Source organism: Halichoerus grypus, chromosome 6 (assembly GCF_964656455.1).
Source record: "Halichoerus grypus chromosome 6, mHalGry1.hap1.1, whole genome shotgun sequence".
Classification (NCBI taxonomy): Eukaryota; Metazoa; Chordata; class Mammalia; order Carnivora; family Phocidae; genus Halichoerus; species Halichoerus grypus.
This window is the reverse complement of record NC_135717.1, coordinates 35,032,519-35,050,378: the sequence shown is the minus strand read 5'-3', so window position 1 is coordinate 35,050,378 and position 17,860 is coordinate 35,032,519. Positions and strand designations below refer to the sequence as shown.

The 17,860-nt window shown below is 39.9% G+C and overlaps 1 protein-coding gene across 21 annotated transcripts in view; it reads left to right on the top strand.

Annotated features, from left to right (window-relative positions):
• RBFOX1 (RNA binding fox-1 homolog 1) overlaps positions 1 to 17,860 on the top strand; it is a 1,991,091-nt gene that overhangs the window by 1,410,208 nt on the left and 563,023 nt on the right. For all 21 annotated transcript variants that reach the window (XM_078074844.1, XM_078074845.1, XM_078074837.1 and 18 more), the window contains one exon: positions 5,916 to 5,957. In XM_078074844.1, coding sequence (XP_077930970.1) covers positions 5,916 to 5,957 — 42 coding nt within the window. The remainder of the gene's footprint in view (positions 1 to 5,915; positions 5,958 to 17,860) is intronic.

The window sequence follows — 17,860 nt, the reverse complement described above, 5'->3', positions numbered from 1 at the left end:
CTTTCCCTTGTAGATCCAGTCTAATGTGTGGGAGGGGAAATCAAACTAGTAATAGGGTCAGGATAAAGTGGGAAGAACTGATAAGAGAGAGCTCAAAGTCAGTAGAAGATGAAAAAGGCTGAGTCTGAGAAAGATTCTTTGGCCTGCTTGGCTCAGTGAAGATAGGAGATGGGAGAAGATGAATCCCTGCTATTAAACATCCCGTTCAACCAGGAGAGCAAAGGGTCTCATGCTGAAGTTTATTGCTTCAGTTTCTAACCTTTCATAAGTGCTTACTTGGCAACCCTATCGAGAGTGGTATTTGATTCTCTGGAAGCATCTTAAAGGAGCAGCACTAGACCTCCCACTTTCCCTTTTTTCATTTAGGCTATAAAATATATTGTTTCTGTGCATTACTGCCATGAGAGGAAAAAAAAAAATATTGCATGTTAGTTTCCAAATGAAATGACGTTTAGTGAAGTGTACATTTAAGATATTTTTCAAGGTTGGCTTTTAAAGAGTGCACTGGAAGGGTCTTTCTTCATAACAGATGATAAGAATTTACAGGTGCCTTTTATTCTCTAGCCCTCTCTCATAATGGTTATGGGGAAAAAATTTAAGAGGTCTAGCAATAACTAGTGAGCCTTCAGAGCATCATTATACCCTGCTCCAAGTGTTGTATGATGAGCACAGTTGCAACACATACAGAGACCCATGATGGGACTCAGCCATCTTGCCTAACTGGCCAATTACACTCTATCGCTTGGTGAAGAAGGGGCGGTGAGCAGCCACCTTACTCAGAAGATATGGGTGTTACAGAGTTGACTTCCAACCAAAGAGGTAATGGCAAATGTAGGCTCCGTTAGGCAGCCGGTAGAGTGTGGTCATAAGGACATCCAATTCACAGAATATTTATGGGATTGGACAGGAACATGTCCCCAAAAGGAGAAGCAGGATATTGTTTTTAGAATATTGGCAAAACAGGGATGCCTGGGTGGCTCAGTCAGTTAAGCGTCTGCCTTCAGCTCAGGTCATGATCCCAGCGTCCTGGGATCGAGTCCCACATCAGGCTCCGTGCTCAGCAGGAGCCTGCTTGTGCTTGCGTACTCTCTCTCTCTGACAAATAAATAAATAAATAATATCTTAAAAAAAAGAATATTGGCAAAACAATATGAGATGCCATGCAGGAAAAATTAAAAAACAAAAAACAAAAACTCAAATTAAAAAAACCAAATGTCCACTATAGAAATGACCCCAAATGCCCTTTTTTTTATTATCTCCAAATCTCATTTTCCTTAATCAGCTTCATTCTCAGGACAACAAAGCTGTTTTCATGGCTACTGTTGAATTTTGCATTTGATATGCTCTGTAATAGGAACATTATAATATGACATCACTTCACATTGTTTAGGTCAGTAGGCTCCTTGTTTTTTTAAATGTCATTGTGCTTCTGTGTGTCTGACAAACCCTCCCGGGTTTGAAGACACATGTTAAAAATATTAATCTTGTTATTAGATAAAGGAATTTATTTAGTTAATTAAAATGAAAACTATCACTATTACAATAACAATTAACAGTAAAAACACATATTTCTGCAAGCCACTGATACTAAAATATTTTCCAATTATAAATGTCCTGCATGACATAAAGGATAGTTTGAAAACCACAGCAAAGCATTAAGAAAAAAATATTGTCATCAGGCTTTAACTGAACCTATAATTTAGTTTTAGATTGAGATATGTGGCCTGTTTGAGTTAATTTTTGTATGAAGAATGTGAGTTTTAGGTTGGGGTGTTTTGTTTTCTTTTGTTTCTGTATACAGACATCCAATTATTCTACCATCATTTGGTTTTGGGTATATCACTTTTTGTTGTGGTGGTTTTGTTTCAAGTGGTTACTCAAAGGATTACAGTACACACATACTTCCCGTCTCTCAGTCTACATAGAGTCGATATTTTTGCCATTTCAGCTGGAATGTAGAGACCTTATTGACATATGTGCCCCTTTACTCATCTCTCTTCATGTTGGGTTTATCTTAGGTACATTGCAAACCTGGTGAGGCAATTTTGTAATTTTTCTGCTTCCAACCATTACACATGTTTGAAAGAACTCAAGAGGAGTAGACTAGTCTATTATATTTATATTTACCCATATGTTTACCATTTCCTTTGGTCTTCCTCTCATCTTGATGTTCCACATTTTCTTCTGGTATTAAATTCCCTCTGTCTGGAGAACTTCCTGTAGCAATTCTATGAGAGCAGGTCTGTTGGCAATGAATTTTTTTAGTTTCTTTCTCACCTTCATTTCTAATGGCTATTTTTTATGGAATTACAATTATAGATTGACACTTCTTTTCTTTCAACACTTAAAAAAATCATGTGCCACCTTCTTCTGGGCTCCCTGGTTTTTGTTTGTTTAAATGAGAAATCACAGTAACTTGAATTGTTACTCTCTCACAAATAATGCATCATTTGTCTCTGGCTGTTTTCAAAGTATGGTTTTGTTTTGTTTTGTTGTTTTCTTTGTTTTGGTTTTCAGTTTTTAGCAGTTTGATTATATCTAGATGTGAATTTCTTGGGGTTTACCTCTTTAGGGTTTGCTAAGCTTAAATTTATAGGGTTATGTCATTTGCTAAATGTGGGGAATTTTTAGCCATTATTTCTTCAAATAATTTTTCTGCAGTGAACTCTATCTTTATTCTAGAATTCCAGTGACAGGAATGTTATATCTTTTGGTATTATTCTACAGGTCCCTGGATTTACTTTTCTCTCTCTGTTATTTAGGTTGTATGTTTTTAATTCTTATATATTCAAGTTCATTGAGTTTCTTCTGCTATCTCCATTCTACATTTGAACTCATTTCTTGAGTTTTATTTTTTTTAATTTAGCCTATTGTTTTTACAGTGCTAAAATTTCCATTTGATTCTTCTTTGTAGCTTTAATTCCTTTGCCAACAATGTTTATTGTTTTTTTCATTTGTTTTACTGTGCTTTCCCTTACTTGTTGGAAATTTTTATAATAGCTGCTTAAAATCTTTATTTGACCATTTCAACATCTGTGTCATCCCCATGTCAGTTTCTGTGACTGTCTTTTCCCATGTGAGTTTAGATTTTCTGGTTTCTTTGTATGCCTAGTAATTCTGGTTGTATCCTGGGTACACTGAATATTAATGTTATGACACATTGGGTCTTATTCCTCTATGGAAATTGTTGATATTTTTGTGTTAGCAGGCTATTGATCCAGTTAGATTCAAGCTGCAAGTTCTTACCTTCCTTCTGTGGATTTTGCTTCCAATATCATTTCTGCTGTCAGAGCCTTTGCTGTAATAGTTGGATCTATCCCAGTAGCCAGTCTGGGACCCAAACATTGGTCCATCCGGTTCAGTTCACAAAGTCTATATGGTATCTGTTTGGGTCATATGCATACATGTGTGGCTCAGGGGTGAGTGTCGAGTTCATAAAAGCACTACATGGTGTCATTCTCCCAAATTCTTTCCTTCCTTCCAAACTCTTTCCAGGATCCTCAAAGTATTTTTTATTTCCTAGGGTTCCTCTTTCTTGTCCTCCAGCCAGAGAGCTGGTGCTTTCTTACGTTGTTCCTGTGCTCCTGCAACTAAGCCTGCCTTGTGGCCAAAATGGAAGAGGACAGAGAGAAAGATCAGTAGGGATTTGCTATCTTCTGGGACCAGAGCATCTCAGATCACAGAGAAACTTTCCCTCCCCCAGATGTTGGGCCTCTCTTTCTCTGTATTTTGATGCTTAATTCTGGGTTCTAGGCCACCTTGAATCCATGCCAGGGGATGCTGGTGAGGGGAAGGGGGCATGAACCCACCACTTGTCTAGTGGTACTTTGAATTCTTTTTTCTTGCCCACTCCACCTGCTATTGTTTACCTGGCAGAGACCACAAATGGTTGCTGTATGCATTCCTTGCACACTTAACATTAGCACTGAGTGGGGGGAGATGGGGTGAAGTGTGCTTATTCCATCTTACCTAGAACCAGAACCTCCTCACCCGCTTCACTTATTATATTGTGCGAACATAAACATAAAATAAAATTTACCATCTTAGCCACTTCGAAGTGTACAATTTGGGGGCATTACATGCATCCATGATATTGCACAGCCATGACTCTCTAGTGTGAGAACTTTTTCATCTCCCCAAATGGAGACTACAAACCCATGAAACTGTCACTCCTCATGGCCTCTTCCCCAAATCCCCTGGCCACTACTAATCTGCTTTCCGTCTCTGTGGATTTGCTCCACTTTATTTTTTAACAGTTTATGGAGATAAAATTTACATACTCTAAAGTCACTTTATTTCAAGTGTATAATCCACTGTATGTGTTTTGTATATTTATAGAATTGTACCCATTTCCTTTTGAATATTTTGGAATATTTCCTCCCAGTTGTTTCTTCTTTCTTTTCTTTTATCTTTCTTCCTTCCTTCCTCTACCTTCCTTCCTTCTTTCTTTTTCTTTAAAATGATCTATTTTACTGAGTTATTTAAAACAAAAGAGGAATTATAACATGTGCACACCTTTGTAGCTTATTTTCTCAAAAACTAAATAGTGCCTTTTAAATATTTCCCATTTCTGTTTTTCAAAACCGTGGTTCCAAATGCTGCACGTTGTGCCATCATATGAATGTACTAGAATTTATTTTTTAATTTTCCCATTACTGCACATTTTAATATTTACCATTTTTTCTTTCACAAATAACGCTATAGTTATGTAAATAAATATCTGTTTGTATCTCTTCTTATTTTCTTAGGCGCTGTTCTCAGAGGTGATGTTTCTGGGTTAAAGGGCATTACAAACCACCAATTTATAGACTTTGGGTCCTGGCATCTCCAAAATAAAGATTCTTGTTTTTGTTTTTGTTTTGGAGAAAGTAGAAAGAAGCTTTCAATACAAAATACATAAAATATACATCAGAAGTCAGTTCCTAAACCTTTTTATCCTTTAGTAAAAGTTTCAAAAACTTGCAATATACTGTCAGATGCAAGGAGTCAGGGGTTGCTTCATTGGTTAAAAAAAAATACGAGAAATACACAGAATCCATTATGAATGCAGACCCAGATTTTACTCCAGCCTAGCTATCTGAGCTGAAGGTAGAGTGAGCCAGTTCCCACAGAGGTAGAATGGCCATATGTCTCAGTTTGCCTTGTCACTCCCACTTCACATCTGCTGTCCTTGGCATAGTCACTAATGCCACCCCACCCTCTCCTCCATCTCACATCCATTTTTCCTGTTTGGACAACACATTATGTGGTCACTCTAAAGAAGCATCCTTGATTTTAAGAAACACATTTTGGTAGGGCGAGGGTCATTGAGGCATGGCGTATGTATCACGAATCTCTCCTTTTTGAGCTTACAGTAGATACCACAAATTCATCAAAATTTCTTCATCTGATACAAGTATTGTCCTCAGAATTCTCCCTAACACAGTTATATGGGGACTTAACTACATCTGATTAGAACGGGACCATAAAATGGAGCCCATTTGCCAAGGCATGTAGGTGACACTATTGACCCTTGACATGGGACAAGACATCGTGTGATGGCCAGCGCCTAGCCCCAACCATTTTGAGCGGGTCTTCAGTGAAGAGTGCTAGCACTCTTAGACAGGGCAAGAGGGATTTTCACGCTGAGGGGAACCTTCATCCTTGGGTAGATTTTGCCTCCCATGCCCTCTACAGGATCTCTCTCCTCATTCCTCTTCAAGACTCTGGCTCATCCTAGCTGTGTTTCTGGATCACATGACTGAAAATCCAAATGAAACCCCAGCTATGTAGACCTAAAAAAAATAAATAAATACATAATTAATTAATTCTGGGTCTGCTTTGAGCCAAGTGATTAGAAGCAACTTTTTATTTTCTTTCATGTTGTTTTTGTGCAGACCTGCTGATTTTTCCCCCTCTTTTTCTTTCCTTTGTAGGTTTCAAGACAACAGATGAATTGTGAAAGAGAGCAACTAAGGGTAGGTGCATCTGCCAGTAAAATACTTCCTGGTTCTCGTTTCTGTATGATAAGCAAAAATTTCCTTGTCTCTCCCAAGACACAGGGTTCTAAATAGCGGGCTTCATCTTAAGACTGGTAGAGTTGAAAATATTTATCCCAGCTAATTTAGTATTGATTGAGCTGGTAAATACAGTATATCTTCTTTTGAAGTGCCATTATAGTAGATATGGATTTTTTGATTTAGATTCAGCAATAAATACTTCTCTTCTGGAATTTGTTTGACATCATTGTACTCTTTTTATGTACAACACGAGGCCTAAGTAATAACAAAGGTCAAAAGGATGTCTTGCTGCCTTCTTAATGTGAATACCAGGCTGTTTGCTGAGTGGCTAAAATGCTCTCTTGCTGTTAACTGGGGTGGGTGAGCCACTAATATGTCAAGGGCATTTTCTAGGAGAATTCGAGTCCTCCACAGACCTTTTAGTTTTAGTGGCATTTGTGTATATAGAAGAAAGAGACAGAATTTTAAACCTCATATGCTATTTACCTTCTTAAAAATGAAACTCTCTCAGTGCTCGTGTGTTAGAGATAAAAAGTGTTCCCTGGCTGAGGGGAGGATGGTTTGCTTATAAATGCAGCTGGTTGGCATTGTTCTGCTCATGGTATCACGGTTGATATCCTTCTTCGCGTGAATATGGTATTTTAAGAAATATCAGGATTGTCTCCCACCCCCTCCCATTGTATTTTTTAAAAATGCATTCATGTTTTGGATGGATGACTTTGAAATCATAATTGGCCCAGTTTTAATGTCGCTAATGGAAGTTGGCAATTTTTACTGGACAATGTACCTTATCATCATGTTTCCATATTATAAAAACTGGAGGAATCCACTGCTTTTAAAAACATCACAGCGAGGGTTGGGGTTGGGGGACCATTGTGCTCAAAGGGACCTAATGCATCAGAATAATTTATTAAACCAGTCCAATGTCATTTATACACTGCCTTGTAACTTTTTAGAGCATTTACTTAATGCCGGTCTCAAGATGACAATGATTTGTAGAGTTCTTTCCATTTTACAATTGCTGTTGGCATGAGGTTTGTTAAATCCTTGTGTAAAACAGAGTCTGCTTGTATGAAACTGAGGAAGTGAGTTGCGGATGTCTTCTTTTATGCATATTTATTTTATGTGGTCTCTCAGCATGGCCCTCTCTGTTAACCTCTTATCTATACCCACTTCACTCCTAAGTACCTGTGCCTACATTAGCTGTGACTCCTTCGTGAAATAGCCTTCAAGATGTTTTAAGCTTTCCCTAGCTCTCTTATTGCTTTTCCCTGCAGTCTGAATTACTGGTTCATCCTGGTAAATAATGTATTGCAACTTCAGATTTCTCTTCCTGTTTGGATGAGGACGATGGCCAGAACTAGGTCAGAGCTAGATAAAGAGGAATACATGCTTTTGTCTCCAAGATCCCTGATAAACTCCTCAGAATTAAGATAATCCTGAAATCTCTTACAAATGAGACTCGCCTGGCAAATTAGGGACTCCGGAGGTAATGAAGTGCTTGTGTGCAGTTTGAGGGGTTTATTATTTTGCATTGATGAGGACATTGGCAACAGGGGTGTGGTTTAGGAACAAGAATGGCGCCCTCCCCAATCTGTTGAATAAATTCAAGCAGTGGTTTGATATAATGGGTCATATAGTTTAGTCCCTGTGTGGCTCCAATAGCCCCATATAAAATTATCTCTAATATCATGAATTGGTGCTTTGTTTGTTGTTGCTATTGTAGTTTCTGTTTTTATATATTAAACTAATTTATGTTTTGAATCAATAGAAAACACATTTAAATTGATGGAATACCCATTTCTGTGGTTCAAAATTTAAATGATACCAAAGGGAATGCAGTGAAGACTTCCTTTCTGGTTTGACTCTTAGTCATCTAGTCCCTTCCTGGGAGACGCCCAGTGTTACTATGCTGTCTGGCCTTTGACATCTATGGATATTTACTCTGTCTCCTCCTTGTCTTCCTGTCCTAGCTGTGTACTCAGCCCCTCTACTACCTGAAAAGAGAACTTTCTTGATTAAGGTGATGGCTTTTTTTTTTTTTTTTTAGGGTCCCTAGAAGAAATTTGGTTCTGATTTGAAATGCTAATACTTGGCCATCTCAGTGAAATGCATTTTCCTTAATCTCATTTTTTTTTCTTCTTAGAAAGAGAGCAAGTGGGAGAAAAATAGTTATCTGTTTAGTTACCATCACCATTCAAGAGTGCCTGCCTGCCAGCCACACTTTCAAAAATATGTTTTAAATACAGCAATCAAGCTGTGTTTCCAGATTTACCGTACAAGATGACTGGACCATGGGCATGTGGTCGAGTTTATATTTCCTCATTAGTTCATTCTGTTACGTTGTCAGAAGTCAGGGATGCGAGTGGGTAATTATAAAATGCATCCCTTTTTCTTGGCCTCCTGGAAACAGCAGCTAATGCAGAAAGATACAGCTGCTCTTTCTGTTTTGTGCGTGTGGGCACTGTGTAGGGACTGGCATGTCCCAGACCTGCTTCCTCTGCTCTCCTTCTCGTTCTCACAAATTCTAATTTATTTTTTTTCCAAAATGGACTCCGAGGTACATGTTCTATAAGATATTACAAATCTAAAACAAATTCTCTAATTAACTTTTAAAAAGTTGAAAAAAAGGCAAACTTTTTTTTTTTTTTAGATACCTGAAGGACTTCTCAGAGTTTTTAATGTGCAAAAGTGAAGTACAGGAAGATGGATATAATATGCAATGTTTTGTAAAATCATCTGGTCACAGAACATTTTTGGATGCCGAATACACTCTGAGAAACACTCTTGAAAATTACATCAGTTTTTAATTTTTTTTCCCAGTTAGGATGTTATAGTCTACAAATACAGAAAAGCTATGCATTATTTAAAGTATAAAAACATTTCATCGCCTCCCAATGCCAGGGCTGATTTGGTGTACTTTTGGTGTTAGTGCAGGGGTTTCGAATCTCTGTGCTTCTCTTGGCCTTTCTTTGCTTCTTCCAAGATGAAGGACAAGCATCCCTTCATCACATGACATTCTCATCGGGGAGGAAGAGGAAGAGGAGGTTCTTCCTCATAGCTCTTGCATTTAATTGGAGGAAAATCATTCCCGGAAGCCTTCTCTATAGACGTTCTCTTTCATTGCATTGGCCAATCTCTATGCCAATCACTCCCACTGTCCTGGGATCTCAGTGATTGGCTACAACAGCCATGAGTCATCCCAGGGGATATAGCACATGGGGAGCCTGGGTGGCTCAGTCGGTTACGTGTCTGCCTTCGGCTCAGGTCATGATCACAGGGTCCTGGGATCGAGCCCCGCATCAGGCTCCCTGCTCAGCGGGAAGCCTGCTTCTCCCTCTCCTACTCCCCCTGCTTGTGTTCCTTCTCTCGCTGTGTCTCTCTCTCTCTCTGTCAAATGAATAAATAAAATCTTTAAAAACAAAACAAAACAAAATATTTACTGTTCTGGCATCTGGAATGACAGATGGACAGAAAAACAACTGAGAGAGAAATTATGTGACCTCAGTAGCCCTGTGTCTCCCTCAGTGATCTACCAGTTGGAAAGATGGTATGGTCATAGGGTAGGGGATCAAATGATGACGTTTGCTAGCATTCACATAAAATATTTGGTTACAAAGGGATCTCTTGTGCTGTGAGTATCTGATGTTACTTTGGAGACTATTTGACATATTTGGTTAGCACACTACTAAGCAGGCAAAGGCTTGGCTCCTAGGCGGGTCATTATTTGTTCACAGACCAAAATCTTTATCAGCAATACAGCAAATAGATACCATGGGAGTCAGCATGGTACAAGGGGTGGTTAGGGGTGGTTAGGAGCTCTAATTATATAGACTTGAGTTCATATCTCAGATCTAAATTTGCCCACTTTTTCAAAGCTTCCGTTTCCCTGTGTGTAAGATGGGGATCCTTTCTCACCGGATTGTTGATTGGATGAAATGACTTATGTAAAACACTTCAAAAAAAAATGTACACCTCATAATCAGCAATATTAGCCATTGTAAATACAGTATTCTTCTCAATGATTCTCTCATCCCTCTTCCTGCTAGGAATACCAGGCAGAGAACACAGACATCCAGGGTATATCTACTCCCACTCAACCCCCCCACATTAAAAAAAAAAAAATACCTCAAAGGACAGGTTCCATAGTTGATGGCATGGTGGTGTATTTAGAAGAAAACTGCCTCTCACTTAGCTAAGCAAATCATAAGGACTGATTCAGGTTAGCCTGAGCAGAAAAGGCATACAAACCAGGCCTCCCAAGGAGCTTAGCATCAGAAAGCTGTCAGAACTCAGGCAGTTCTTTTCCTCCCTCATCTTGATTTCTCCTTGTGGGCCCACTCTGGAATTTTCTCTTGAAAAAGGATCTCTCCCTTTTTTAAGCTTGTGGCACCTTTCAGCCCCTAAGATTTATGCTGCAGTTTCCTGCAGGTTTAGGGACTGTTAATGCCTCCTGATTACAAATTCCTGGAAAAGGCATCTGATTGGCCCAGTCTAGCTCAGGTTGTTCACTCTGGTCCAATCATCAGTGCCCGAGGAAGCAGGATAAATAAACCTCATTACCCAAGGCTAGCTGTTGAGGAGGACTTGATCATCAGGGAGAGAGCCATCGCCAGCTGAGTAAATATCCCCAGGGATGTCTGCTGCATCCTCCAAACCTAGAGATCAGAGCCAGGCAAAGGATCCTGGGAAATAGGTGTGCTACACCCAGTGTCCAGCTTAGCATTTTGCAAAGTGTAAGACACCTACCCTGTGTGTGGTACTCACAGATTTTGGGTGGTGAACATCTAGTCAATAAGAAAGGGGGAACTATTTAGAAAGTGATTCCTTTTTCAGTTCTCTCTCAATCCTTTTTATGTCAATGAGAAACTCTCAGTTTAAACTACAGTATCTTTGACAAGTCTCTCACTGGTCCTAAGCCCTGTTTTTAACAGAAAGGGAGTGTGCCTCAGGCTTGGAGCCTGCAGCAGCCAAAGCATCTATCTAGACCCTAAAAACATTGTTTGCAAAATTCAGTAGTTAAGAGCGAGGGGCCTGGAGCTAGGCCCTGCTGAGATAAAAATCTAGACTGTAATTTACTACTTGTGCAGGTTACTGAAATCCTGTGTACCTCAAATACCTCCTCTATATAATGGAGATAATTGCATATTTCATAAGTCATATGTCGGTGTATATATGTGCCCCTGCAAACAGAGATTAAAGTAGCGAATGCATATGAGGCTCTTGGAACACTCTCTAGTATAGAAGAGGTTCTTAATAACTGTTAGATATGAATGGGTTTATTTTCTTCCCATTAACTCTTATTTATGACTACTGATGCTGGTTTTCCAATTACAGTGGCAACACAAAGTTTCCTTGGCAAATACATCTATTTAGGTTAAAAATGAGTTGCTTGAAAGACAAATATTAACTACATAGTGTTACAGAGTGCCTGCAGTTATGACAAAAATTGTGACGTTGGAATGCAAATGACCGAAGTTTCAGAAACATTGAAATTACAGTGCCAGGCTTGTGAAAGATGGTGTCGAGCAGATCTGCATTATCAATATTTAATTTGCCAGTTAGAAGCAAGTTTCTCATTTCTGCTAGATACAAGAGTGATGTGGATTGCAGAATGCAAATTGCTAATGATCATCTTGGCTTAAACCCATTGCTTTCATCCAGGCATCAGATAATGAAACTTCCTGGCTGCCTTGGAAGTGAGCTATCAGAATCAGAGACACCTTTCCCCTGCCTCCCTGCCCCCACCCCCTTCTAAAGTCCAACCCATCCCCAGCAGCTGTTCCAGCAACAGGGAAGGGAATGTAAACTCCCTATTACTTGATGAAACCTCACAGCATTCATGATTTTGGGACTATAGAGTTCCTGCTTCCATTCAGTTATTTATTCAAGAAGTATTTCTTGAGCATGAACCATATGTCAACCGCAGTGCTAGATAGTGGAGATATACCCAAATCTACACATTCCTGTCTTCCTGTACCTTACAGGCTAGCAGAGAAGACAGGAATTTGTCAAATAACCGTGACAAAATTGTATATGTGAAATTGACAAATGCCTGAAATGAGAGATGTTATATAAAAGCACATGGATGGAAGAAGCTTACCTGATTGACGTGCACTTATCAAACTTACCAAATTAACAACTCCCCGTCCAGTCCCTTTATAAAACATACTGATGCGTGCCCATGACATCCTGCGAAGTAGCTGTTTTGTACAATCTTACCTTTCTCTCTGCTCCCTGAGGTGTCTGCTTGCCAAGAGTCAGTTGTATTTATTCCCAGACCTGCTTCTGGCAGCTGCAGTTGTTATTGTAATTACATTATTTAGTGGAATATTGTGTAAACTGATGAAAAATGAGTGCAGTAAGAAAAAGAGCTGTTTCTATGAAAACTAAGTTAATGCTTTGGAAACGTTCTATGAGAGCAAGCCTCAACAATTATTCTGATTAGCTGCGAGAGGACTGTAAAATGTTAGTGGATAAAGAACCCTTGGAAATCTGGACAGATTCTGCAGTCAGAACCTTTCCAGGGTGTCTTGAAATTTTCACCTCACTTTAAACAAAACCGGAACTGATAGAATAGATCAGACTTTTCCTGTAAGGCAAACTTTTCCTGTAAAGGGCCAAATAATGGCTACTTTAGGCTTCATGGGCCAGGGTCTCTGTTGCACCACTCAACACTGCCCTTATAGCACTAGACAGCTACAGACACAATGAATGAGTGGGGCTGTGTTCCAATAAAACTTTATTTACAAGAATAAGTGGTGGGCCAGACTTGGCCCCTGGTCCATATTTGGCTGACCCTTCTAGGAGACTATGAAATATGGATGAGGTTTTTTGTGGGAATGATAATGAGGAATCTCAATCAACAGAAATCACTCAAAGAAGACACCTCAGATTCACATCAAAGATCAACAGATTGAGCTTTGATTGAAGAAACCTCTGTATCACTTTAAAGGTGATTTCTTATTTTAATAGGCTTCCAACAAACTACCTATTCTCATCCCAAATGAGATGACTCTAAAGTATGGATAGCCAACACAGGGCTTGAAACATAAAGTGGAAGTAGACTTATTTTTATGTGCCAACCCTAATGGCTCAAAATCCTCTCAGTCTAGAATGGAAGAATAAATTTATCCTTTTTCTCGGGATCCCTCAACAAGTAATTTCGGGAACTCCCCAGCGAGGGTAACCTTTCCCACGTGTACATCCTGGCCCTTGTCCTCTGTACACTGTTGTTCGGCTGCTTCAGAATACTCTCTTTTCCAAAGAAATGTCTAATAACTTTCTTGTCTGGATTATTTTGTCTTCAGAACCAATTCTCTGGAAGCATGAACATTATCCTCCGTATTAACATCCCAAATACTCAGCTAAAGTCAGACTCCAATGATTAGCAAAGCTTTGCTGAATGCTCAGGAGGTAACAGAAGTCCAGTGTGCATGGGGACTTGGAGAGTACTTAGATCCCCACCCTCAGTGGCTCTACCCAGTTTCTTGCAAGTTCCACACATATATCCGTGTGTGCACACACACATGAAAAGAAAAACTAATCAATGCTTGCTTTAATCTTATATAAGTAATGGTCTCATTTTAGTGATTTTTCTCCCACCAAAGGGAGTTTATCCCAAAGTAGGCTCTCTACTTGTAGAAACTGCAAAAACTCAGACCACCAGAAGAATCTCCAGCAGCAGCTCACCTAGTAAATGAAAAATTCATAAATCCTTAATTTTTCAAAAGAGTATTGTCTTCACAAGACCTTGCATTCCACACTCTTCCTTACAGATCTCCCGTGCTCCCTGGTATTTGCAAGGCCATTAATTGATGAGCATGAAGGGGAATGGATCAAGAAGTCAGCCAGCTAGTTACAGATTTCGATTTCCCCAACCTCACTGTGAGACACGGGTAAATAAGGAAATGTGCAGGTGGCCACCTCCCTGTGTCTTTGGTGCAAAATCCTGTAACTCACATGCACATAAACTGTCTGCCCTCCTTTGAGTCCCCCCAGGCATTTCAGCACGTTCTTTGGGGAAGACTCCAAAGTTATCATATTTAGGACACTTGGTCTAATATTCATTCTCTTTAATTTTAGCCCATTATCCCTAGTTATCATCCCCTTTTCCAGGGCAAATCTGCGCCATTTCTTGTTTCATCATTAAATCAGTATCAAACAGCTTCCAGCAAAATTGCTAATAATGCTGACATTTCAATTTGTCATAGCTGCTCCTCATTCCTATGACTGATGCCTCAGCGAGGACTTGCCTTGCTGCTCTGCTCTTCTGAGATCTAAATATCATTCCAGGAAAAATAAGATACACTTGGTAGGGAGGGGGATGGACCAAGAAGCCACTAAATAAGTCCTCTGTAGTTTCTTCTACTTGGGGCAGAAGAAGTCAAGTTTGATTGAGACAGCAGGGTCTCCCCCACACTTTATTCATGGCCTGAGAGAACCAGCATGTCGGCTGTGCATTTGTGCAAGTAAATAGTGGATGTAGTGGGCACGTGCTTGTTTGTTGTCACAACCAGCAAACATTCCTACCCTCTGGTAGCCAGTGTTCCATCGTCCCTTTGGGGTTAATTTTCTTTGCTCATCTGTTCAGTCTTGGAGGGACAAGGAATTAAGCCAAGGGCTACAGATATGGCCACGGCAGGTCAATTGGATTCTCTCTACTAAGACTGTGTATATTATCTTAATCCATTTGGGCTGCTCTAGCAAAACACCAGGGACTGGGAGGCTTATAAACAATGGAATTTACTTCTCACAGTTCTGGAAGCTGGAAGTCAAAGATCAGGGTGCCAGCCTGGTTGGGCTAGGGCCCTCTTCTGGGTCACAGATTCCTGGTTGTGTCCTCACATGGTGGAATGGGTGAGGGGGTTCTGTGAAGTCTCTCTTCTAAGGGCACTAATCCCATTCATGGGGGCTCCACCCTCATGACCTAGTCACTCTCAAAGGCCCCACCTCCTAATACCATCACAGTGGGCATTAGGATTTCACTGTATGAATGGGGGTGGGCACAAACCCTTAAACCATAGCAGATGTTAAGTGGAGTGATACTCAATAGGGAAACAAATACAATAGAAAGCTGGAGTTGATTCATTTCAATGGCGATGTCCTGGTAAGACTGGGTGAGGAAGTAGTTCCTAGGGCTAGACCTTTGATATACCCTGACTCCTCTCTTTATCATTTAAGCCTGGTTACCCATCCCTCCCTTGGGTTATCTCATATCTTTTAGTGATCTCTTTTTCTGCTGATGTTAGTCAGAACCCATTCCTTTTGCCTGTGATCAAAGAATCCTTACTGATACACTGGGGAAATACACTAAACTTGGGAGAACTGCAGAGCCAGGCATTTGGTCAACAGTTTGCTAAAAGCCAACTCTGGTATCATTTCCCAAAATGCTTCCCTGATGCCTCTGTGGAATGGCACCACCGTTTTAGTATTGGCAGTGCAAAGCAAAGAAACTGTAGGTTTATGTCACACACAGAGCTAGATATTTTACCAACATCTGCTCATTTCCTTGAGTCATCATGAGCCTGGGAGGTATGGGGAATGAGACTTATGTTTCAGGGTAATCAGAACCCTTTCCTTCTCTGCACAAATAAGATGGTCTCCTTTCAGTCACTCAGATCCATACAGATAAAGGAGGGTCGAAATGAGATTATCACACATCACTTAGTTAATGCTTCTCAGAGGAACCTCCAAAGGCCACGTATAGTCTTTATAAAAAGTACCATCTCCTCAAACCTAGTCCGTAAAGCATTTTGATGTCCTAGCCTCACCCCAGACACCCTGAATTATCATGGTTTTATGCGTTGAGTTGTGTCTCCCAAAATTCATACATTGAAGTCCTAACTCCCAGTATCTCAGAAAGTGACAGTATTTGGAAATAGGGCCTTTAAAGATGTAATTAAGGTAAAATGAGGTCTTATGAGAGGCCATAATCCAGTATGATTGGTGTTTTTATAATAAGAGGGGATTAGGACACAGACCCACACAGAGGGAAGACCATGTGAAGACACAGGAAGATGGCCATCTTCAAGTCAAGAGAAGATGCTCTAGAAGAAACCAACCCTACTGACACCTTCATCTCAGACTTAGAGCCTCCAGAATTATGAGAAAATAAATTTCTATTACTTAAGAAATACACAGAGAATCTATACCAGGCATGGCGAAGGTAGAGTTCATGTGTCCACCCTTAGCCATCTATGTCTCTTGAGACTGGTCCTATCAACTGATCAAGGGCTCCTTTCCATCGAACCCAGAAAGTGACCTTGTGAAATTTAATTTAAACAGAGCTTTTCTAGGTAGCCAAAATGAACAGATCAGAGCTTGTATTCATGTTGAAATCTATTCATATTAGTTTTCTATTGTTGTCCTAAACAAATTACCATAAAAATAGTAGTTTACACAACACAAATGTATTATTTTGCACTTCTTTAGGTTGGAATTCCAACATAGGTCTTATTGGGCCAAAGTCAGGGTGCTTACTAGACTATATTCTTCTGGAGGCTCTAGGGGAGAATTTATTTCTTTGCTCATTCTGACTATTGGTAGAATTCAATTCTCTGTAGTTTATAACTGAGGTCTCCGTTTCCTTCCTGGCTATGAGCCAAAGGCCATTTCCAGCTTCTAGAGCCTGCCATATTCCTTAACTCATGACCCTTTCCTCTATCTTCAAAGCCAGCTATGGCAGAGTAAATCCTTCTCATAGGTTGAATCTCTCCTGCCTCTTCTATTGCATCTCTCTGACTGATCCCACTTATGCTTTTAAGGGTTCATGTGATTACACTGGGTCCATCCAGATAATCCAGGATAATCTCCCTATCTTAAGGCCTATAATCTTAATTCCATCTGCAAAATCCCATTTACCATGTAACATAACATCCTTAGGTCTAACACCAGTGAGCAAAGATCATGTGGTTCAAAATCCTGTCACACTATTTTTATATACCATCCCTACTCTACATGGACTGATTCTATTGGGCTTTCACATATTACATACATTTACTCTGTGATATGGGATTAGGCACCTCCATTTTCATACAGAATTTCCAAAGTGAGAGGCCAGAGCATCCAGAACCACCATCCAAAGCAGCCCAAGGTAGCTAATTGTGCACCCATGTTCTGCCTTTTGAACTTATTCTTCCACATCTCCTGTTGGCATTTGGTTCTTTCTTATTTAAGTCCAGCAGTGACAGATGAAGTACTATAGGAATGTCTGTCTTTAAGAGCACTGACCCTTTGATACTGTTTTATTATTTACTTGTTCTGTTGATTTCTACTCACAAAGTGTATAAGTAGGTAATGAAAATGTAAATAATTATTTAAACAATAATCATTTATATGTGTTACCTAAGTGTTGAATGAAACACATGAATAAATGAGTAAATGAAGGATTCTAAAGACTCCTGGGAATGCTGATCACAGATGCTTTCAGAGCACTAACATTTCTTCTCATCACTCACCTCCATGTGCCAAAGATGACTTACTGAAAACACTGATGAACCTCATCACAGGGGCTGTTTTTCTGGCTACAGATGCAGTGCACTCATGCACAAGGCAACCCAGAAGCTTGGAAGAAGTATTCAACTCAGGATGGACAGGGATCTGATGGATCAGTACCCCAGCTTCCTCATCCCTAGGGTAGAATTACTCTGAGATGTATTCTAGATCATTGCCTAGAGTTCCACAATGGGATTAAGTGCCAGTTTCCCACAGTGGTCTCTTGCATGTTAACATGCCCTTCTTTATTAGCTTTCTTCCATTCCGCATCTCCCTTACCTATTCCTCTACTGGTGCTTCCTTAGATCATCTCCCAAACGTAGTATTTGCCCTTGAATTTTACCCCATTTTGGTGGATCCATACT